The sequence below is a fragment of the Hibiscus syriacus genome, unplaced genomic scaffold (assembly GCF_006381635.1).
Source record: "Hibiscus syriacus cultivar Baekdansim isolate YM2019G1 unplaced genomic scaffold, ASM638163v2 tig00111990_pilon, whole genome shotgun sequence".
Taxonomy (NCBI): Eukaryota; Viridiplantae; Streptophyta; class Magnoliopsida; order Malvales; family Malvaceae; genus Hibiscus; species Hibiscus syriacus.
The window spans coordinates 112,099-137,082 of record NW_024063231.1 but is presented as its reverse complement, the minus strand read 5'-3'; the positions used below and the strand labels follow the sequence as shown (position 1 = coordinate 137,082).

Below are 24,984 nucleotides of genomic sequence, written 5' to 3'. Positions count from 1 at the left end.
TCCTCGAAGTCTTCTTCCTCTAATAAATAATTATAAAATCGGAAGGGTTTAGGCCCCCAATCTTCAGACGAATCATCCAAAGACACCGAATTATGATATGATATGGACCTAGACAGCAGTCTTTGAACTACATTCGGAAAGCAAGACAAAAAATTTCCAGATATTAAGAACCTATCTAGTCTGACCAAGTTGATTCTTCCCTGTTGTTGCACCAAGTAAAGGTTCCTCCGACCAACAGAAGATCAATTAAATTAGTTTGCTGAAGAAAATTCCTAAAAATATCAACAGAATGCCAGTTTTGAGACCTTCCCATCTTCTCTGCCGGATCAAGATACATTGAAATCCCCCCCAATACAAAGTAGATTCACTTGAGCTGAAACAAACTCCAACAATTCCCTGTAAAATTCTTCCTTTTCAGATTCAATGGAGGGACCATACAAATTCATAATGACATATTTTTCATCAAAATTCTTAAACTTCCCAAATATTGCAATAATCTGGCCACTTAGATAGCTATTGGACATTTTAAAATCATTCTCATTCCACATTACCAGTAGACCCCCTGCAGACCCGACAGCTGGGGAAAAATGCATCCCTCAAGAAAACTCCCCCTTATCCTTCTCTTAAGAGCCTTAGAATAGTTTTCGAGCTTTGTTTCCTGAATAAGTAGAATATTCGGCTTGTTCTTCTTGACCAAATTAGCTACAACTCTTGATTTTTCATTCTTCCCCAAACCCCTTATGTTCCACGAAATAATGTTAATGTTCCTCATAAAGATAACAAATAACCCAAAAGCCTCTGATCAAATGATCACAAAAACATATTCCAATTATTTCAACACTTCTACTAACCCCCAACCCCTCTTCAAGATCCATAATTTTATCTAAAAATGCCTTCTTGCCTTCTTTGAAAGAAATCCCCAGTATCCTACTAACCTCCCACGTAGCCACTGCTTCTTCCAAAAATATCGAAAAAGATGGAGAAGTAACTGTAGGTACGCTAGCCATATCCAAAGCTTCCCTAGTCAAAATCCTTCCTTTTCTCCTACCCTCTCTCCCTTTCCCAGCTCGAGACTGACAACCTAATCGTGGCACTTCTAAACTCCCTGAATGCTGATCCATGTCCCCTACTGCATTTCGAAGAGAACCACCTTCCTCATCATCGCTAATTATACCTTTCTCCGCTATAATTGGGAATGATTGAGTGCTCAAAATAGGATTAGAAACATTTAAATTTTGGTCCTGCAACTCAGCTGGTCGCAACAGCTCTTCTTCTGTATTGGGATTATACCAGAATTTTCTTTCTTTTGATCTTCCATAAACTCTATTACATGTTCCTCTATTCCATCTTCCCACCGGAACACTCCTAATAAACAAACTTCTCGACAGATGATCCAACAGACTCCAACTCCTTAGACCATTAGAAAGCGTTCCTTTAATTAAATCCAGTGACTGAGTTTCAGCATATTGAACTGATACATCTTCCTTTTCCTCCTCAACTCCTTCAGCAATCCTAACTTCTTTATCCCAGACCACTACATCCGTTCGCACTTCATGGTTAGGCTTATTCTGTTTCCTGTTTAAAATATTAATAAATATGCCTTTGGACCCTTCATCTATCCATTTTATATTAAACGCAGGCCCTGAAGGACACCAATTCTTCATACTTGATTCAGAAATCAAATTTTCATCTTCTTGGGCTTGAGAATCAAGGCCCAATTCTTCCCTCAAACCAAGTCCCACGTGATCCCCTAAAGGATATTTTCCTTTTCCAAGAAAATATGACATCCCAAAATTTGAGATATCCTTGTTTGACTTTTAGGTATAACCTGCTCCATATCCCCATTTTCCAACCTACTTCTCTGTTCCTGATCAAGGCATTTGTTTACCTTCAGCATAGAGTCGTCAGGCAACTTGTGATTTCCAACTTGATCCAAAGTCAGACGGCGGCCACCCTCTTTCTCGGAAAACTCATTTTCACTGTACCGATTTTGAAACTACCGATCCCAATATGGCTTTGACTTTGTATGATCTGTTGTAAGACCCTATTGTGACCGATTCAGGGACATCAAACGAACTAGCGACCCTGATCAGAACTCTTGCCGATGATAAGTCTGACCTCTTCTTTGAAGAATCCATGATGCCGATGAACTTTCCCCATTTCTGAACAAGTTTCTCCAAGAACTCCCCATTCCAGCATAATAACGGTAATCCTATTAATTCTACAAGACAAAACGCCAATGGAACTCCCTCCTCATTCAACAATGGCTCTAACCAGTCAAACCAATAAAACAACTCCTCCTGTTTTCTTTCCCATATATCAGAGTACTCTTCAATCGATTTAAATGTTACAACACAGGCATTCCATGCGTAGCCCCATCTCGCTATTTTTACCAGAATTCCTTCAGTCACCAAGGCTTTCTGAACAAATTCCTGCTCGAAGGAATGCCTGATTACCCCTGTTAAGGACCTTTTCACCCAGTTCGAATCCTCCGAAGGGATATGCAACTCCTAGACATTCCTTAATCCATTTGCAGCCTTCACTGACCTTTGTCCATCTTCCTTATTAACATGTTCGCTAACCTCTCGATTGGTCGTTTCCACCACCTCCTTGTATGATCTACTATCCCTCAAGTTTCTCGAAGATCCAACATGATTCTCACCATTTGTTTTCTCCACCCTAATTGGGAATGACCCATCCCTCATAGTCTTACCTTCAGTAGCTTCTCTATTTCTGTTGTTCTGATATTTTTCTAACCCTACTGAAACTCTTTTCCCATTAATCCAAGTTCCGTTAACAAACTGGATAGCCCTCCTCCTCCCTTCCTCGCTTGCAAACTGAACAAACGCGAAAGTATAATTCGTGTATTTCGGTTTCTGAGTATAATTTGGAATGAAAATCCTCACAACTTGATCGTAATGCTGAAATATTTCCCTTAATTCTCCTCTTGTTACCCTCTTACTAAGATTATCAACGAAAATCGTCCATTTCTCCCCCACAGAAGACTGACCTTTCACTATTTCTCTCTCTAAGTTTTTGACTCTCTCACTCATGTTTTTTCAAAAGGCCCCCTTTTATGATTTTTATGATTGAGTGAAATTGAATTTTATGTTCTACTATTGTGTATTATATCGATTTTCATTGCCATGTCTCATGTCAAATTTAACGATCCCCATGGTTGTTTCATTCAAGTAGTCAGCTTTCAATATATTAAGTTCACACAATAGATTCTTTTCATATGAAGTTTTTTTGAACAAGCTAGTGCTTTTTGATCATTTAATGCTCTATAATGCATCTTGCATCTCTTTGAATAACAAATATCTTCCTTGCTCAAGCTTCTGTAATAGTTACAAGAAATCACCTTGAAACTTAGTACAAAATTGTGCCACCAGCTTGAATGGAGACCTCAGTATACAGAATTCTGCTATTTAGTTTATTATAAGCCCTGAGATCAGTTCATTGTTAATATAGCATAAACCATTGGATTTTCTATATTCATTCTGGGGGATTGGTTTGAGGGTTTTACGATACTGTTTAGGGACTCGTGGCTTTTTGGAAAGCATTGTAATAGAATGTAAAGCTTCACCATCCTTTGGACGGGGTTGTGTTCTTTTAGGTAATCTGCTGGTATTTCAGTTCTATCATCAACTACTTCATCCTATTAAATTTGTAGGTTCTGCATGGCCTGCTTAGTAGAGACAATCAGAAAGAAGGAATTTCTATACCCATTGGAATTATACCAGCAGGTTCAGATAATTCACTGGTTTGGGCTGTTCTTGGAGTTAGAGATCCAGTCTCTGCTGCGCTTTCTATTGTGAAGGTAAACCTGCTTAGGAAATTCAAGATGATATTTGCTTTAACTTGCTTAGGAAATTCAAGATGATATTTGCTTTACTTTCTGGTTGTTTTGTTTCTTCCTTTATAGATTGATTTTCAAAACCCTTTTGAAACATGGGTCTGAAATTGCGTAATAACACCTTAATGACCCTAACACGTTGCTATGCAAAGTTTGGGAGAAATATCTCATGCTATAGCATTTCTGTTTGTGGAAACTTTTTTTCAATAACCATGGAGATAAGGAGTTAAGATTTAAGAACAACACATGCTTCTTGTTATGGATACATTAAATGCCTAGTAATCTTTTTGTTGCCTACAATTATGGTTCTCCCTTATATGTTTCAGGGAGGTCTTACAGCTACAGATGTTTTTGCTGTTGAGTGGATTCAGACTGGTATTATTCACTTTGGAATGACGGTCTCCTATTATGGTTTTGTCAGTGATGGTATGTACTGGACCTGATCCCCCTGGCTGATACAAGTCTGCTGGTTCCTTATTTAATCAACCTCTGTTCTGTTCTTACAAATATTTCTTTTTTTCCCCTAAATGTGGTCTACGCTTGCTTTTTTGATGCTTCAGTCTAACATGCATCACCATTTCAGCATGCGGTCAAATTAATACTTACTATGATGCCTAAGTTTCGAGTGCGAGTTACACTTGTTGACCATGATTATCCTTTTAGAGTGACTTGAGCATTCATCCTCACACATGTTGCTATCATGCAACAATTGTGACTGCTTTTCGTTCTCACTTGTTTCTTATTCCCTCACTGTAATGAAAAAGCTATTTCTGTACCCATCCTTGTTTGTTCTCCCTTCATCATAAGTAATAAATGTGTCTATAATGGAAATCACATATCAGAATTATTCCTAGATGAGCCATCTTTTATCATTTGCAGATTTTGGTGGAATATTTTGGTATTAAATTGCCTATTTAAGGTTGAGTACCTTTTGTACGCCTTTACTTTTATCTTAATCCTGAACTAGAATAATTTCAATTTTAGAATAATTTCATTTTTATATACTCGTGTTCAGATGTTTCTGTTTACACTGAATTTGTATTCTAGTGACTATTTGGCTTTGATCTTTATTGTTAACAACAGTAGAGGAAAATTAGACTCAAAGAATACATACATGATTTTCTGTGTATAGAATGAGTGAAATCCTTTATTAGCATATACAGTGTAAGTGATGTGTGCATAAAATGATGTCCTCATCTTTTATGGTCTCTTAATTTGGGAATTTTGATCGTCTGTTTCTCTCATGACTTTCAGTGTTAAAACTTTCTGAGAAATATCAGAAGCAATTTGGTCCTCTACGATATTTTGTTGCTGGGTTCTTCAAGTTTTTGTGTTTGCCAAAGTACAACTATGAAGTGGAGTACCTTCCTGCAGAAAAAGAGGATCGAGAAGGTCAAGAAGTAGTTGACATGTCAGACCTGTACACAGACATTATGAGGAGGTCAAACAAAGAAGGCATTCCTAGGGCCTCGAGTTTATCTAGTATTGATTCAGTAATGACTCCAAGCCGAATGTCTGGAGGTGAGATAGACACTTGTAGTAGCATTCATGCCAGCTCCGAACCATCTGAGTTTGTACGATGCCTTGATCCTAAGACTAAACGGCTATCATCTGGAAAAAGAAATGTAACAGCTGAGCCAGAAGTTATTCATCCTCAGTTACCACTCTCATCGACTCTAAACTGGCCAAGGACCAGATCTAAATCAAGGACAGATAAAGGATGGAGTGGATTGACTGCAGCACATGATCCTTCGAGATGTTCTTGGGGTAATGCTGCAACAAATGATAGAGAGGATATATCTTCGACATTGTCTGATCCTGGTCCAATTTGGGATGCTGAACCAAAGTGGTACAACGAGGCTAATTGGGATGTGGAAAATCTGATTGCGTTACCAGGGCCATTAGATGCTGAGTCAGGAATAAACAAGGAAGTTGTTCCAAGACTTGAAGATAAATGGGTTGTGACCAAGGGACCATTTCTTAGCATCATTGTGTGCAACCATGCATGCAGAACAGTGCAGAGTTCTCAGGTGGTTGCTCCAAGAGCTGCACATGATGACAACACCATGGATATGCTTTTAGTTCACAGGACCGGGCGACTGAGGATGATGAGATTTTTTTTGCTGCTACAGATGGGTAAACACGTTTCACTGCCATATGTTGAATATGTCAAGGTATGAACATCATTTTTCCTTTAGTCAACAAACAGCCTCATAATTCAAACCTATAAACTTTATTGTTGAGCCCCAAGATTGTTGTAAAAGTTGTCACTGCAGAGTTGTTGCTGGTTTGACCATGCATTTTGTTGTATGTGCACTGTTTTCACACAAGGATAGTTTCCCCATGCTCTTTGATTTGTTTTGGGATAAATATGCAGATTCCTATGTTAGATCAGTGAATTGGGTCCAATCCAATATGCATATAAATATTGACACATGATTTAACTTCCACTGAAACGCAGGTGAAATCAGTTAAGATTAAGGCTGGGAAACACACACATAATGGTTGTGGCATTGACGGTGAGTTTTTCCCCCTCAACGGACAAGTAGTATCGTCTTTGCTTCCGGAACAGTGCAGACTAATTGGTCGCTTCCCCGAACGACATGTATAATGATTAAAAGATGTGCTTTTTGAAAATTTCTTTTTGTCGATGCCGATGCTCTCTTCTCTACTATTGAGTATCCTTATACTAAACAATGTCTTGTGATATATTTTACATGTTAATCCCTCCCCATTTGCGCCATTATACATACAGTGAGGATCCCTGTAAATTTTTGTTGGGTTTATGTATCTTTTGCATGTTTATTTAACTTTTTACTCATGGTAAATACGTTTTTCTCTTGTTTGACCGTGTGACTCTAAGATTCTTAATGTATGAAAATTTATCCTTCTTTTATAGATCAAATCGTTTGCACAAGTTCTTTTATAGATGGTGCATGTGTATGATGATTTTGCTTACAGTAAATGACCTTGATATCTGTTTACGATTTTGAAGCTTATTTTTTTATTTGTTCATGTTATATCCGTCGGATTATTATTATTATTTTGTGCTAAAGTGGTTTGGTCGGATCCTAGTTTAGACTGTGTTGGAGATTAGGTCTAATTTTTCCCATCTGGCTGATTGGTTATTGGTGCGGGGATTTGATTGTGTTCTACGGGATATATATTTATTGATTTAATCACAAGATAGTATATGTTCTCCTTTCGTAATGAATATGTATATGTTCATCTTTCTTAATGAATATACATCTTGTAGACGGAGTTGTTTAAACCCTAGACCGAATAGCATTTTATTTTAATCCTTGAGGTCATTGAATGGGTTTGGAGTTAGTGAAATATCAAGTACAACGCTACCAAAATTAGAGGCCAATTAGTCGGATTTTAGAGGACAAAAAAATCTATTACAACTATACCAAAGTTATTTGATTTAAGATTTCCATATTCCAATTGAGAAATCTGAAGAAATCCACCGGCTGAAATTGTAGAACAAATACAAGAGAACTGACATTGAAGGTCCTGTCCAATACGATATAAAGCAGTAAAGATCGGTGACAAGAAGTCTCCATACAGCCAGCTTGGATTCAGCCGTTTGAGGGGGAAAAATCGTTTTCGACAAGTGGTACCTGTCGGAGATACCGCAAGCCAAAGCAAATGAAAGAAGGCGTTTGTTGGTAAAAGATGACTACCGAGTAAGGCATCTTTGGCTCCTTCTTCGGCCACCTTTGGTTCTTTCATCACTTGCCGCAATGCAAAACCGTCTCCGGCAGTCGAATCGAGGATTATGACTTTGAAATCAGCATTGTTTCCTTCCCCTGTCGGGCAAAGGCTGACTTAAGAACGGTATAATTGGTATTAAGCCCCCAACTTTAGTTTGAATGATCATTTAGCCCCCCCTTTTTTGGAGCACTTTAATCCTTAGTGTTTCAATTTTTTTGGGTCAAAATGACCCCTACAGGATGGAAACAATTAGTTGATAACAATCACTATGTTACTAACATGAAATTTCTAAATTTATCAGGAACGGAGCTAGGATTAAATATTAAAAGAGGTCGAAATATTAAAATTTTTAAGAAGAACACAATAGTTTATTAGATATTTAAACTCAAAACTCAGAAGACGATGTCTAGTTTCTCTGATATATATAAATTTACAATGACCTAAAAAAATTGAGAATATGAGATTATTTTTTTAATTCAGCTCTACTTGATAAAATATTTGATGAAGTTTTGTACTTTTTTTAATTTGAATACTTATTTTTACATGAACCAATGTACTATTAGACTAAAATTTATCTAATATAAAAATTTTACAGGTGCTAGAGCCGCAACATAATTTTGTCTTTGTATCTTATGTTCCATATCTCTGGTACATATCAGGTCAACAAAAACACATAAAAATGTTATATCAACAAAATATCGTAGTGGTACTATTTTCAAAACACTAAATCACAAATGATTCCCGTGAACTTGTTTTGGTAGTGAATTGATTGGTGAGTGTGTAAGTGACTAATGTAGTTTGTATCCTTAAAGGTAAATTTCGTTATTTTATTATTTGTACCCACCCTAAGATTCTATTCATATTTATATTATTAATATGCGTGCTCATCTTATAGAAAATATTTCTAGAGGGAGACAAATTGTAAAGAAGTGACTGCTATTTATGTGCAAAAGTTGGAGACTTGTGTTCCGACAATCTAAATTCATTTGGAGCAAATCAAATAAACTGTTTGCTGAACCTGTCTAATCTTCATCTTAATCTCCTTTATAAAACCTAAAACTTTTGATAGTGGTGGCAATCATGATTTGCCTTTGATACCTTAATCAATGTTGAAGTGGTTGATGCTTCATTTTGAAAATTTAAAGGGTGCAAATAATTACTCTAGTCCTTAAAATGTAGGCCTAGTCCAAGATTCTGTTTTATAATTCAATTTTTCATTGCTGGCAGTGCGCTACAATCAATGTGAAATTTCACTAGGACAAATATCATCTCAATTTTGGTTCCATATATAATGTTAAATATTAATTTTGTTATTTAATTTTAATTCAGTTATATATATAATACTTTAATTTTGATTATACTCCACGGCAGCTGCTCATTTGGTGGAGGACAAATCAGAATACACAAAGAAAGCATTTGAGTTCACGCATGAGAAATCAAACTTGGCCCCGTTTTCTAAATCTACTTGTTTAGTTAACGAATTATTCCGTTTTGATATCTCAATTGATTTTTTTAAAAAAATTATATCTAATGTTAAATTTTGATTTCAGTTTAATCATCCATAATTAAAAAATAATAAAAATATGAGTGATAACTTTTCATTTTTTTGTTTTTTCCAATAATATTATAAAATTACTTTATGACAATATGTCAACATAATAGTCCGCGGGTTTTGACAGTGCGGGCTTAAACGGTGCGGTTTAAAAAGCTCGCAATCATAAACTGTTTTGAATTTTAAGGTCCGCGGCCCATCCGTTTCATCTGTTTAACCCGCGGGTTAAACAGGCTTACCCGCGGCCCGTTAAATAAAAACAATTTTAAATGCATTAAATGCAATAAAAAATAATGTTCTAACTTGTTACACCTTTAAAAATGATTCAGTAACTTAAAAAGGAAGGTAGCACCGTCAAAATAATAAATAATATTTAAATTTTATTTTAAATAGTTTAAAATTATTATAAAATAATATTTTTTTAATTTTTTAATCATTAATATATATATATATATAACGATATAATTACTTAAACTTAAATTTAAAAAAAACAATATTCACTTATATCACCAAATTGAAAAACAAATAAAACAATAACCATGTTATACTTTTATAAAAAAACGATTATTTAAGGCTATAATATGAAGACACAGAAGTGTCTGCAAGCAGAAATTTAAACAGAAAAATTCAACAAAGTCAAACATTATACAAATCTAACAATTTTTCTTTTGTAAAAGCCTTTAAAAGTTGAAAAGTATGTTTTCAATTGTAAATTTTATAAGACTAAAATACTATATAAATCTTTTAACTTTTACTTTTTAAAATGAAGAATAATTTGATACATTGTAAATGAAAAAAAAAATTATCAAGCAACGGTAGAATTATGACAAATACCCTAATAAATTTAAGAACTACAATGGTTATAAGTAACATCATATTTATAGGTAATTTATTTTCTTTTTCTATAAAATTCTTTAAGTTTATTTTCTCTAAAATTTTATAAATTTTAAATTGAGCAGGCTATTGCGGGCTTCGCGGGCTACCCGCAGTTATACCCATTAAGCCCGCGGATTTAACGATCCGGGCTAAAAAGCCCACAATTTAAACGATCTTCAGTTTTTTATGTCCAAAACCCGCACGGGACGCCCGTTAAACGGGTAGCTCGCGGGCTTAGCCCATATACCCACCTCTAATTATGAGTTTGTAAGGTTAAGAAAGAAAGGGAAATGAGCAACCAAACTTGGCCGCACGTGCAAAGTGCAAACTAACCTGTTCGACATGTAATAAATTTCCCATATGTTTCACTTTACCTTGCAGGAAGAGAAATATGCACTCGAGAATTATTATCTGTTGAAACCTCAACCTTCTAGAAATTTCCCATCAGATACATATGGTTTTGTAGGAAGTTTTCGCTATGGAACATGGACTTAAATTGGGTCGTATTTTTAGTAGCGTTACCTTTATTGTGATTACGGTAATAGTGTGGGTACTATTGTAATTATAACGGATATTAAGATTGTGCAATAACGATTTTAGACAACATCTTCAACAGTATATAATGACCACTATTCTAATAACGAGCTGTTATTTAAATCCCTATTATGGAATGATAATATGATAATAGCCCCATCAAATACCAATTGAGTTTAAGTCCCACAAGCTCAAAAGTAATGAACTAACATGGAGCTTGAAGAAATAATCTCAATTAAATTCCACGTTTGTTTCACCTCACATATGCCACCATTTTTTTATTTTTCATTGCCTTGACAAGTTCATCTGCTAACGATGAAAAGTTTTCAGCCCTGCTTTGTAGCTGATTCTCTGATACAACCATAACAAACCACAACCAATTTGAAAGAAGAGCTAGGGTTTTTGTCGGAGCAACTAACTTCAATGACCATAATAAAAGTGAATTAAAGGTTTAGTGATTGCATTACAAGTTTTAAAAGTTTGATAACCAAAATAAAAGAATCCCTAAAATTTGAAGGATCATTTATATAATTTATCCTTTTGAGTTAAAGATGGAAATAACAAGTAACACTAATTTATCAGGAAAATTCTGCGACGCTCGATGAGCGGCGATGATCACCAATAGCAATGAACACTGATAAATTAAATTGTAAAACGATAAAATTATAAGGTATTTAACGTATAATTAAATTTTACTTAAAAATGTAAATGTAATTTTAAATAAATCACAATTTTAATTTTTTTAATATTTTTTGTATAATTAGTTCAAATAGTAATCTCTAACTACAAAATCCAATTTTTTAAAAAGTTGTGATTTTCTCATCGCCACAGTCGGTTCGTCTTCCTCCTTCGATTGAATCGTTATCATTCATCCCTCCCGATGTGGACGCCGTTCACTGCTGTTTGTGCAACCAACCCTTTGAGGTAAGCTAGAATAATTTTATTTTGATCAAAATTGGTGTTTTGTTCAAGTCATCACCGGAGAGTGTGGCTAACCGACTGTTGGCGCCTTCACCAGCAGTGGTCGTGGTTACCACTGTGGGAGTTCCCCTTCTCATTGTTTTTCCCTAATCCCAAATTTCCTAAACTCTAACCTTAATTTTAAAATTCCTCCAATTGTATAACCCAATTTCTTAATTGATTTCCAAAATTCCCATCCTAGAACCCCGATTAGAACAATTTAACATTAATTTTTACATTGAAATCAATTTTTTCAATCTAATTCCCGATTCCCATTTTTCAAATTGTGTACCCGTACACACTGCTAGTGTATTAGTACTCGAGCAGCCATGTATCAGTACTATAATTCTTTATTGTTTTTCTTAATACTTCTTCATGTACTGATACACTCATGTAGAGTATCGGTACGGTATGCTTGATTCGTTTGGTTTAACTATTTAGAATGCATTTTTGATGTCATTAACCATTATAATAATGTTGATTTTGATTATGTCTGTGCAGATAAATATTTTTTCGAGATGGTTGATAATAGAGATAAAAAAATCAAATTACATAGTAAGACGATGTTAATCAGGATAAAGATGGCCATAATAAGGAAAAAATGAATGCAACGGTGAATCAGATTGTGAAATTCATACTGAAGAAGAAGAAATTGGTAATCCAATTGATAATGACAATCATATAGATGATGAGAAAACAATTTACAAATTCATTGATGAATGCATATGGGATAAGATTGTAAAAGAATTATAAGATTACGATGAGAATGATATGAATTTGTTGAAGTGAAAGACTTTAGATGACTGCATTGAATTTTATCATACTTATGCAAAGGTGAAAGGTTTTGGAGTTCGAGTTGAGTAGACAATGAAAAATTGAAATTGTGGTCACATAATTGCAAAGAAAATGGTGTGCCGTAAGAAGTGATATAGAGAGGGTAGGTGGAATAACCTTCAAAACAAAAAACATGTCCAAAAACCGAACATCCAAGTTGGGTGTGGGGCATTTATTAGATTCAAATTGGATAACGTTTTCAATATTAAAAAATTGTAAAATTCCACGTTGAACATAACCATGATATGGTTCAACCAACACATATTACTTATATCTGATATGTAATTTATCCAAAAGTTAATTATATTAACTGCTATCTTATATATTTAATGTTTTTTAATTCTTTATTTTATAGGTTATTTCGAAAAATTAATGGGTTAGATCGAATTAAGATTAAGAGCATGCTCAACTATGGAATTGGAGCAAGTAAGATGATATGAAATATCGTGAATGAAGTTGGTCCAGCTGAGAATGTTGGATTTTTATCGAAGGATTTATACAACTATCTATATAGAATCAAACGAGAGGAAGTGCAAGATGATGATGCAGAAATGATGATGGCATATTTATATGTAAAGCAAGAATCTGATCATTTCTTTTTTGTGAGGCACACGAGGGATGAATTCGGAAACTTAGAGAAGTAATGACATGTGAAATTACGAAATATAATAGTAAAGTGAAATATTGACTTAAATAAATGTTTTAATTTTTGTTGTTGTTGCGATTATTAATTCTATCATTTTTTTACTCTCATGATAAACAGAGCTTGTTCTTATCACATGACGATTGATGGTTGTGGTTGTCCTTTTCTGTGTCCACCAGGAGATTAAGGTTAGTCATGTAAGATATTCAAGAATTACATATTAATTATGCACAAACTTCTTTTAAGTTTTAATATTTCAGATTGTATGAAGTTGGTTTTCTAGTTACTAAGCTTTTATTTTATTTGGAATTATGATTGAGGATGTTTTGTAATAAGCATGAGCATATTCAAGAATTTTCCAATAATCAAGTTATTTTCTATTAAATTTATGGTGTATTTCGTTAATAATTTTTTTTTGCAACAATCAAACTAGTCATTAAATTTTGTATAATTCCATTCAAAATACATAATGTATAAAGAGTATTGGAACGCATTTGGTACTGATACGATGCATCACCCTTGAAAATCCAAGTAATAGGTTAAAGTACCGATACTGTATGGGTATCAATACGCGATAATTAATGTCATATTACAGTGTATCATTATGGTATCGATACATGTGGTGTATCGGTACCTTTGTAATAGGCGTATCGATACTTGATCTTACCATACCAATACGCACGGGCTTTTACTTATAAATACCCTCTTATCTGATTTTTACCCAAATTATATTAAACCATAACCCTAAGAACACAAGTTTCTCTCTAAAATCCACCCATTTATCACTCAAAATTCAAAACCCTTCACCGTTTTTATATGCCTTTCAAGAAATTTCAACTCTAAACATCGAATCGTGCATACCCATCACATATTTGTTATTTTCCTAGGTATTATTTCCATTTTTATTTAATTTTCTCTACTATGTTATTTTATGGGTTTTTGGATTATTGACTAAATCTTTTTAGGTTTATAGGGTTTAGGTTGAATGCATAGGTTTAATTTAATCGAATATATTATTTTGATGTAGTTTTTTTACATCTCCATTTAAAATTTAAAATGGACTGAAATTAATGATTAATTGTACAATGTATGTTGTTTTAGCATGAATATGATTTCAAAATGACACTAAAATCGAAACTTACAACTAAACATCGTCATTTAGATAACTCGTCTTCGAGTCGGCCGATAAATAAACCTTAACCTTAACCTTAACCCTTTTTATCAAATTCTTTTTACACGTGTTTTGATGAAATCGGAGTAATAAACCGAAATTTATATTTTCTTGCAATATTTCAAAAAATTTATTATTTGGGATGAACGTGTTGTTGATTTTGATTTTAAGTCTAATCCTAACTTTAACTTTCCTTATCTTGGTCTAATGAGGTGTTGGAAATTTTTAACCTTTCCTAACCTTAAGCCACAATATTTCCCCACTTTATCCCGAATTTTTTTATTCCAACACTCGTTGTATTGTTGATGAACCTAGTAACGATGTTATTGCTGTAAAGTCTTATCTTATGGGTAAGACCTTTCTGCTAGACATCGAAATAATTTCTAGCCATCTAGGTCTAGAAAACATTGGTCGTTTTGATGAGAATTAACTTATTCATGGATCTCCACTCACTGGCTCTGTTACTGCCCTGAACACCCATGACTGCTTTCTCTATTTGATTATCACTTTGTGGTTTCAACCAGCTGGTGGTAAATATTCTACCATTAGGACTATCGATGCATGGTGGATTCAGTGCTTCCGCACTAGGCAATGCATCAATCTTGCTCATATTATTTTTGTCGACATAGTTTACATTGTGACCTATCATCTCACCGCTATGGTCACCTTCTTTTACTATAGTTGCGTTCTAAGTTATATCTTTATTGAGGAGAACATAGATTGCTCAATATATATTCCTTTCCCTCTAGGAAACAATATTGATGATTCATCTCTTTGAAGGGCTTATTTTGAACTTGTTAACAATGAGTTCGCACTCCACGAGCAGCTCCAGCACCAGTAACACCTGTAACAACCTTATCCTGTATATCTTTCCGTATACAGATACACATGTCACATCACTTTAAAGACATCACCTCTTTAGAAAAACCCATAAAAATTTTGTTTATTTTCTTAAAACATTTTTATTTTAGTATTTATAAAACATTCATTAAAGACTTTAGTATATAACAAAAGTTAACATTCTAGGATTTTTCCTACATCATCATAAAATCAAAAACTTTGCAGAGTGTTATCATAATTCTATTACATGCTGACTAATAATATCAAAATAGACATAGGTATCATATAGTTATTGATGAGGCGATTCTAGATTGGTGATGTCAGATGTACTTCTTACGTGGCTTGATAGAACCTACGCATGAAAAAAAACATACGTTAATTATTTCCTTAGTGAGGCAAGAATACTATTGATATGATATCATTTCTTTATAATTTCATATCCATCGAATACCAATTCATTACTTTAAATTCATTATTATTTCGTTAAGATGCACACGTAGTGCCTATACGGCCATTCATAAACATATTATGAATTCTGTGGTTCGCACATATAGTACCTATACGGTTGTTCATCAATATATGATGAATTTCGTGGGTTGCACACTTAGTGCCTATACGGTTGTTCATCAACCTATGATGAATTATGTGGGTTGCACAATTAGTGCCTATACGGTTGTTCATCAACATATGATGAATTTCGTGGGTTGCATACTTAGTGCCTATAATACACATAGTACTAATATACAAATGCAATATATGCCTTTAACAACATGCATATCTAACTATTAATGTACATAATAAATGCACTCATAAGTACTATTATTTAGATTTCTATGATAATTTCAGCCTATCTTTAAATTCTAGGCTCAATAGTATCGGTACCCCTACCCTGGTATCGATACTTCTATACTATGGTATTGATACCCCCTTTCAGTATCGATACCATTTTGACATTATAGAATCCATGGTATATATACTTTTCTTTTGGTATCGATACCCCATCAGTAACAATACTAATTACTTTAGTACTGATATTGTTCATCATATTTCTACCCTTTTAAACCTATAATATTGGTAATGTTCTATTAGTACCGATACCCTTACCCATATTTTCCATTTTTTAGCCCGATTCTTACCCAAATTTGGTAAAATTTCCTTATGTTTACCCTCAACAATGCTATTAAACTCTTCTTTACTTATCCCAACTAACTTCCTTTATTTAGCTTCTTAAAACATCTAAAATCTCCCAAGAACATTTCCATCTAATAATTATACCACTTTTTTCTAACATGTTTTTAATCTCATCCAATTCTTCTAATCTCTTATTTACTTCTTTGATTGACAAGTCAAATATACTAATAAACAACAATAAAAGCTCATATTCTAATATATTATTCAAAACCTCATTTTCTTAAATCTCAAATATTTTATCCATCTCCTAGTTTTAATCTTATTTAACCCTTTCTTAAGCTTATATATCACTTAAGGTTGCAAGAACAAACTAAAATCGAAAGGAGAAACTCATTTAATGAAACTTACCTTATCTATGGAGAAGGTCACGTGAACACGGGAAAGATGAAGAAAGATACCCAAGGTATTAACACTCTCATTTTCTTCCCTTTTACCTTACTTTAATACCATAATTCATTTCCCCATTAAATGACCAAAATACCCCTTTCATTCTTTCATTCTTAGAAATTAGTCTTAACCAAATAAATTTCTAATTATTTTCTTATACTTTATCATTTATTAATTAAATCCTCAAAATTTAAATCTTTTCAATAAAGTCATTACCCTGATACTCGGGGTATTACAATTCTCCCCTTTAAGAAAATTTATCTTTGAATTTAATGAAGTACCTGGAACGAAGAGGTGTGGAAACTGCTTCCTCATTTCCTATTCTCTTTCCCAAGTAGCTTCTTCTACCTTATGATTCTGCCAAAGCACTTTAACTAACAAAATTCTTTTATTACACAATTCCTTTTTTCCTTAGCCAATATTCGAACTGGTTCTTTCTCATAAGTTAAATCTGGTCAGATTTCTATCTCTTAGGAGTGATAACATGGGATGGATATGATCTGTACCTTCTCAATTTTCCTTTACGCCCAATTCTCATAACTTTCTTCCAAGGTGACACTTTTATAAATACTTTGTCTCCCACTTGAAATTCAATTTCTTTTCTTTTCAAATCTGCATAATACTTCTAGCGATCAGAGGCTATCTTTAGATTGCTCTGGATAATTTTCACTTTTTCCTCTATTTCTTTCATCAAATCCGGTCCAACTAGGTCTCGATCTTTTAGTTCAAATAAATTTAATGGTGTTCTGCACTTCCTCTCATACAAAGCTTCATACGAGGCCATTTTAGTACTAGATTGATATCTATTATTATAAGAAAATTCTGCTAAAGGAAAATACCTTTCTTATGATCATTTAAACTCAATCACACATGCCCTTAACATATCCTCCAATATATGTATAGTTCGTTCGGACTACCCATCTTTCTGTGGTTGAAAAGTTGTGCTAAAGTTCAATCGAGTACCCAATGCCTCATGTAAAAACTTCCAAAATCTTAAAGTAAACCTTGGGTATCGATCGGACACAATTGATATAGGAACTCCATGCAGTCTGACTATCTCTTTTATATATAACTCTGCATACTTATTCACCAATACCCATATCAGACCAAGTAATCTACTCGAACTGGAATAAAATGAGTCACCTTTTTCAATCTGTCGGCAATATCCATATCGAGTCCTTTTTACCTGGTGTCAAAGGTAGCCTCGAAACAAGATCCATTGTAACACGTTCCCACTTCCACTCAGGAATGAATATCAGTTGTAGCAATCCAGAAGGCACCTGATGTTCAGCTTTCAGTTGCTGACATGTCAAACATTTTGCAACAAACTCTAATACCGCTCTTTTCATACCAGACCACCAATAACGACTCTTTAAATCGTGATACATCTTATTCCTGCCTGGATGCATTGTCAAATGACTATAGTGTGTGTTGAGTTATTTGATCGACAGAATAGGCCAAGAGGGGGTGAATTGATAATAAAAATTTCGGTGGAAGCTTTTGCAGAAAATTGAAAATATTTGCATAGCGATTTAGAGTGGTTCGACTTTCTCAACCAAAGTCTACGTCCACTACCTTAGCTATCCACACTAAGGATTTTCACAAATTCACAAATTTGTATTTCTTTTGAGGACAAAGAGTAACCTTACAAATCCCTCAAGAATTATACCCCAAATTCTTGAGAAAACTCTCTCCCAAAGAGAATAATACAAATTTTGCAAACTTACAAGAAAATTCTCACAAGGAAAGATGTTTGCACAATTCTAGAATAAAAAAAGAACACTCAAGAATAATTCAATTGAGAACAATAAGTGTTCTTAAAAGCAAAAAAGAATATTGAATTAAATAGGCTTGAAAATGCTTAAACTTGAGGTTTGATGCTTTCTCTTTGATTCTCTCTTGATTCTTGATAATATTTGTTGATCAATGGATCCTAAGCTTGTTTAAATCCACCTTGGATCACTTATGAACATTGGGGATCATTAGTGGAGTCAATAGAGCAGTTATTGTGTGAAAACAATTAATAAAACAATTAGGAGCGTATGGTGCATCGATGCATAGGCAATGTGCATCGGTACACTATGTGTAAAATTCAAAAATTTCGACCGTTGGAAGACTTAGTGCATCGGTACACTAGGGGTGCATCGATGCATAAAATACATTCGATGTTTCAAATAAGCATGGAGTGTATCGATGCATGCTATGTGCATCGATGCATAAAATGCATTCGATGTTCAAATTATTTAAGAGTGCATCGATGCATGCCTTGTGCATCGGTACACAAAATGCATTCGAACACTACTCTGAAAGATTGATATTTGACTCGTTTTTGGTTCGAAATACTTTGTGAAAATTGTTTCAAAAATATTTTAAGAATAAAACACAATTTTATACTTTAGTAAGAATTTGAATTGATCTTTTAAAGACTTGAAGTAATATCTTGAAATTTGAGTAAATTGATTCGAATATACTTAGAAAATGATTTGTAAAATATTAAAATTTATTTATACTTAATTTGTTATATCGAAACATCAAAAATGTTTCAACAATCTCCCACTTTTTGATATAACAAAACATTTGAGTAATTTTAAGATTTTTCAAGAAAATCATTTTTGAGATCAATTTTGAAAAATTACTCCCCCTTACTATAACACATCTTCTCTCCCTTTTTGTTAAATCAAAAAACTCCTAAAACGTTTTGAAACAAGGGTTTTAAAAACTCAGCCAATTGATATTTAGAAATTTAAAACTGTGAGCTGCTAAGATCACAATCAAGAAAAATGTGAGCCATAAGTTTCATAAGCAATATTCATAAACAATGTGTAATGGTAAAATTGTTCATATTGCAACTAATATGTAAATGATGCAAAAACGAAATAAACATTTAACTTATAAATTCAAGCAATCCAAATATATATATTAAGTTCAAACATCTATAACATCTAAACATTCAATCCAAAAACATCAAAAGTTTGAACAATTTAAGGAAAGAAAATCTAAAATATTAATCAAAAGTTTAATTCAGGCAAACTAAAGCAAGATAGGTCTAGTCGTCCATAGGAGGATCGGGAGGAGGAGGATAATGTGCTCGCACTTTAAGTGTGAGAGCATCCATACGTTCATGCATCTCCCATTGAAACTCAGTCAGTTAAGACTCCATGGAAGCAAACCGTAGATCAAATGACTCCATAAACGATCAAAAATATGGAGGCATTTGTTCCTCTTGCTGTGCGGGTGTCGGCTCATCGTCTGGTATGTGATCGTCTATATGTTGAAAAATTTATTGAAGTTCAAGATCATCGTCTGCTGCTGGTGCCGGAGAAGGTGGAGCTCGTGAAGAGCTAGCTCCCGGAGTTTGCTCAGTGGGTCTATATTCCCATTGACCCGTTTCCTTATCCTTTTTCCATCCCGATTTCTTTAAGGAAGTAAGATTAATTTGGTTTTGGAGAGGGATGGGAATCTCAACCGAGATCTTAAGCCCTAGTTTGATAAAAAGATTAGAAAGAAGACAACCGTAAACTAAAGTTTCTATATTTTTGGAAGGGAGAACATTTACGTTATGAACAAGCTCACCAAAAATAATCTATGGCAAATTAATTTTCTTGTTATGTTGGATACAATGTATCCACCATAAATCGATGACTCTAAGAGTGGAGTACCTACCTCCGGATGGTCTAAACCACTAAGAGATCATTAAATGAAGAAATCGGTCATGATGTGTTTGTAAGGTACTAACACTATTCTTAGACTTATATGGTGTGGCCACAATGTCTCTTTCATTATCTATGTCAGCATCGTCTAAACCAAAAGCATTAGCGATAGTTTCCGAATTGATGAAAATGAATTCTCCTAAGAGATAAGATCGTATGCCTATGGTTTCGGTTTTACTTGCATTTTGGACACAAACCGTATTGGAGTAGAAAATGTGAACTAATTGTTGATAGACAGTGGGCTTAATTTGGCACAATTTATCAAACTTCCAGGACAGGAAGATATTTGAAGTTAATATCCTCCACTGCTTGAATGGAAGGAATATGTTCCTCTCGGATTTTGTAAGATTGAAAATAACTAACGAACCTATCATATAATTCATCTCGACGACGACCGGGTTGGTTGAAGCAAGAATTAAGAATGGTTAATTCGGGTTTGTTTGGGTTTGGATTTTGAGGTGGAGGAGGAATAGGAGGTCGGTTTTGACTTGAGCAACTAGACGATGTCCTAGGTCGTTTAGGATTAGACATTTTTCAAGAATCAGAATGGGATAGTTAACCTGTAAATTTAAAACACATGTATGCAATAAAATCAATCCCAAAACTCAGTTGAGTCCGTAATAGTCAAGGTTCTCTAAACCGAATCCTAATGGGCAAAGTTTGGAAAACTATTTTGAAAAAATGTTTGAAGATCATAATATGTATAGTTTTCATGAAAACAACATAAGTGAATCAGAAACATCAATTAAAACAATAATTTTAGATTTTTTTTAATTTCAAAAATAATTTTGAGAAATTTAGTGTTTTGACGAAATTGGTTGTAAAATCTAGTTTCTAAATACTAAACAATCAATGCCCGATAATTTGTTCAACCTAGAACTAATCAAAACTAATCTTAAGTTCAAAAATTAATAAAACATGGGTTTTAGAAAATATTACCTTGAAATTTGGATTTGAGTGAGAATGTGATGATGTTTTGCACGATTTAATGATAGTAGCAGGATTGGGAGATGAGAAGCAAGTAATTTCAGGCTTGAAATGAGTTTTTGAGAAAAAAATTGAGAGTAGGGTGAGAGGGACGAACGGCGACAAAGAGGGCTTTGAAAGGTTCTTAGAGAATGAGAAGAAATAGGGATTTAATACCCAAAACCCGATGAGTGTATCGATGCACAACATAGTGCATCAATGCATATTCAAGGAGTGCATTGGTGCATCTTCAAGGTGTATCGATGCATATTCAAAGGATGCATCGATGCACTGTCTAGTGTATCGATGCATTATGCACTAAAATGTCAAAAATCCATTTTAAGCATTCAAAATGCTAAATTATTTAGCTCTAGTGGTATTGGCAACTCATAGATTGAAAATTAACTATGTTTGATCAATCAAATTTTCATTTGAACATGTATTTAATTTTCACTAAGAATCATAAACTCCCCCTAACTAATAACAGAGAATGCAATAAAAAATATTATTTCTCTAAGTATTTTTCATTTCTAATTAAAAGTGCTAAATTATTTTAAACACTAAGTGAAGATAGGTCTGTTAAACCTAATTCTCTCCTAAGTGTCCAAAATCTTTCTTTATGTAAAGGTTTTGTGAAAATATCTGTTAATTGATGCAAAGTATCAACATATTCTAGAACTATATCTTCTTTAGCGACATGATCTCTAATGAAATGATGTCTAATTTCAATATGCTTAGTTCTAGAGTGTTGGATGGGATTTTTAGTGAGACAAATAGCACTAGTATTGTCACACTTGATAGGTATGGTACCTACTTCAATTCCATAATCTAAAAGTTGTTGTTTCATCCATAAAACTTGTGCACAACAACTATCGGCTGAAATGTATTCCGCTTCAGTGGTAGATAATGCAACACAATTTTGTTTCTTTGAAAACCATGAAATCTGCATATTTCCTAGGAATTGGCAAGTACCAGAGGTACTTTTCTTATTTATTTTGTATCCTCTATAATCAGCATCAGAGAAGGCATGCAAGCTAAAATTAGAGTCTCTAGGATACCAAAGTCCTAAACTAAGAGTGTCCTTAAGGTATCTAAAGATCCACTTAACGGCTAGTAAATGTGATTCCTTAGGGCATGATTGAAATCTAGCACATAAGCAAACACTAAACATAATGTACGGTCTACTTGCGGTTAGATAAAGCAAATAGCCAATCATTAACCTATACAATTTAACATCCACACATTTACCTCCTTCAACTTTGTCAAGCTTTGTTGATGAGCTCATTGGAGTGGCATGAGGTTTCCTATTTTCCAGTCCAAACTTCTTGAACATATCCTTGACGTACTTAGCTTAATTGATGAAGATGCCATCTTTTCTTTGCTTGATTTGGAGTCCCAAGAAAAATGAGAGCTCCCCCATCACGCTCATCTCAAATTATATCATTAGTAGAACCAAATATTATATCATCAACATAAATTTGAACAACTAATAAATCTTTACCTTTATGCTTTAAAAACAATTTAGTATCAATATTTCCTTTGGAAAAACCTTTTTGAATTAAAAAATTTGACAATCTTTCATACCAAGCTCTAGGAGCTTGTTTTAAACCATAAAACGCTTTTGTTAATTTAAAAACATGATCTGGAAATTTTTAATCTTCAAAACTAGGAGGTTGTTCCACATACACTTCTTCTTTTATAAAACCATTTAAAAATGCACTTTTAACATCCATTTGATATAATTTAAATTCATTGAAACATGCAAATGCTAATAACATTTTAATTGCTTCCATCCTAGCTACGAGAGCGTATGTTTCATCATAGTCTATTCCCTCTTCTTTAGTATACCCTTGAGCAATAAGTCTAGCCTTTTTTCTCACTATATTATCACTTTCATCAAGCTTATTCCCAAATACCCATCTAGTACCTACAGTAGATTTATTACTAGGCCTTTCAACTAATGTTCATACTCTACTTCTCTCAAATTGATTTAATTCTTCTTGCATAGCCATAATCCAATGTTCATCATTTAATGCTTCTTTAATATTCTTAGGCTCTATGCATGAAATAAATGCAACATAATTACATATATTTCTAAGAGAAGATCGAGTTGTTACCCCTTTTGATGGATCACCTATTATCTCACCATCATTGACATAGTTGTACTCTCTTGGGTAAGAGACTTCCCTTTCTTCAATGATTGGATTCTCGAGAGGATCTTGAGTTTCCTCATCTTTCGTTTCTTCCTTTGATGATGGTTCTCCAACGTCATATCTAACGTCATTTGTGTTTATAATACCTACATCATCATTCACACAAGAATCCTTCCTTGGAAGGGAATTATCATCGAAAACAACATGTATAAACTCTTCTACAACAAAAGTTCTTTTATTAAATACTCGATAAGCTTTAGAATTTAAGGAATAACCCAGAAAAATTCTTTCATCACTTTTAGCATCAAATTTGCTAAGATTTTCTTTATGTTGTTTAAAACAAACATTTACATCCAAAAGGATGAAAATAGCTAATGTTAGGCTTTTTATTTTTGAAAAGTTCATATGGAATTTTCTTCAAAATAGTCATAATCATTACTCGATTAATAACATAAAAAGCGGTAATTGTGGCTTCTGCCCAAAAATATTTTGGCAAATTGTTTTCACAAAGCATGGTTCTAGCCATTTCTTCTAAAGTTTGATTTTTCCTCTCAACAACTCCATTTTGTTGAGGGGTTCTAGGTACTGAAAAATTATGACTAATACCATTAGAATTACAAAATTCAGTAAATCCAAGATTTTCAAATTCAGTTCCATGATCACTCCTAACACTAGTTATAGAGTAACCTTTTTCGTTTTGGATTACTTTTGAAAATGTGATGAAATTTTCTAATGCTTTATCGTTAGTACTTAAAAATAGAACTCCAAGTATATATAGAATAGTCATCTACCAAGACAAATGCATATTGTTTTCCACCCAAGCTAGTAGTCCTAGATGGCCCAAAAGGATCTATATTGATTAATTGTAATACTCTACTAGTGGATACGTCATTAATGGATTTAAAAGAAATTCTCTTTTGTTTTCCTTTAGCATAAGCATCACAGATTTTATCATTACCAAATTTTAGTTTAGGTAACCCTCGAACTAAATCTCCTTGAATTAATCGTTGCAAAACACTCATACTAGCATGTCCTAGTCTCCTATGTCATAACTAACTATCATGCTCATCCTTAGCAACTAGGCATAAATTAATCATATCTATAGAATCTAAATGCACCATGTATATGTTTTCTATTCTATGACCAACAAGCATAATCTGATTAGATGCAATGTCAATGACTTTACAACCATTAGTTTCAAACATGACATTGAATCCTTTATCGCATAATTGACTAATACTCAATAGATTATGTTTTAATCCATTCACATATAAAACATTCTTAATTTGTATGGAAGAGGTATTACCTATAGTGCCTATACCTTCAATGTGACCTTTTGAATTACCTCCAAAAGTCACCTCTCCTCCATTTTTAGCGTTAAGCTCTATGAACCGGCTCTTGTCACCAGTCATGTGTCTTGAGCATCCACTATCAAGGTACCATGAGTTTGGATTTGTTTCTCGTGCCTTGTATTAATGCTCATTTCTCTACAAACATAGATTAATTTTTTATTTTTGGTACCCAGAATTTTTGGGTCTATATTCATTAGTTTCCAAAATCCTAGTCCCCTTGGGTATCCATTTGTGTAGGATAT

General features: G+C 33.6%; 1 protein-coding gene across 1 annotated transcript in view; it reads left to right on the top strand.

Moving 5' to 3' along the window:
- LOC120173900 (sphingoid long-chain bases kinase 1-like) overlaps window positions 1–6,704 on the top strand; it is a 36,931-nt gene extending 30,227 nt beyond the window's left edge. The window contains exons 5-8 of the mRNA XM_039180939.1: window positions 3,674–3,820; window positions 4,183–4,282; window positions 5,111–6,030; window positions 6,318–6,704. Coding sequence (XP_039036870.1) covers window positions 3,674–3,820; window positions 4,183–4,282; window positions 5,111–6,030; window positions 6,318–6,467 — 1,317 coding nt within the window. The 3' untranslated portion in view covers window positions 6,468–6,704. The remainder of the gene's footprint in view (window positions 1–3,673; window positions 3,821–4,182; window positions 4,283–5,110; window positions 6,031–6,317) is intronic.
- The last annotated feature ends 18,280 nt before the right edge of the window (window positions 6,705–24,984 follow it).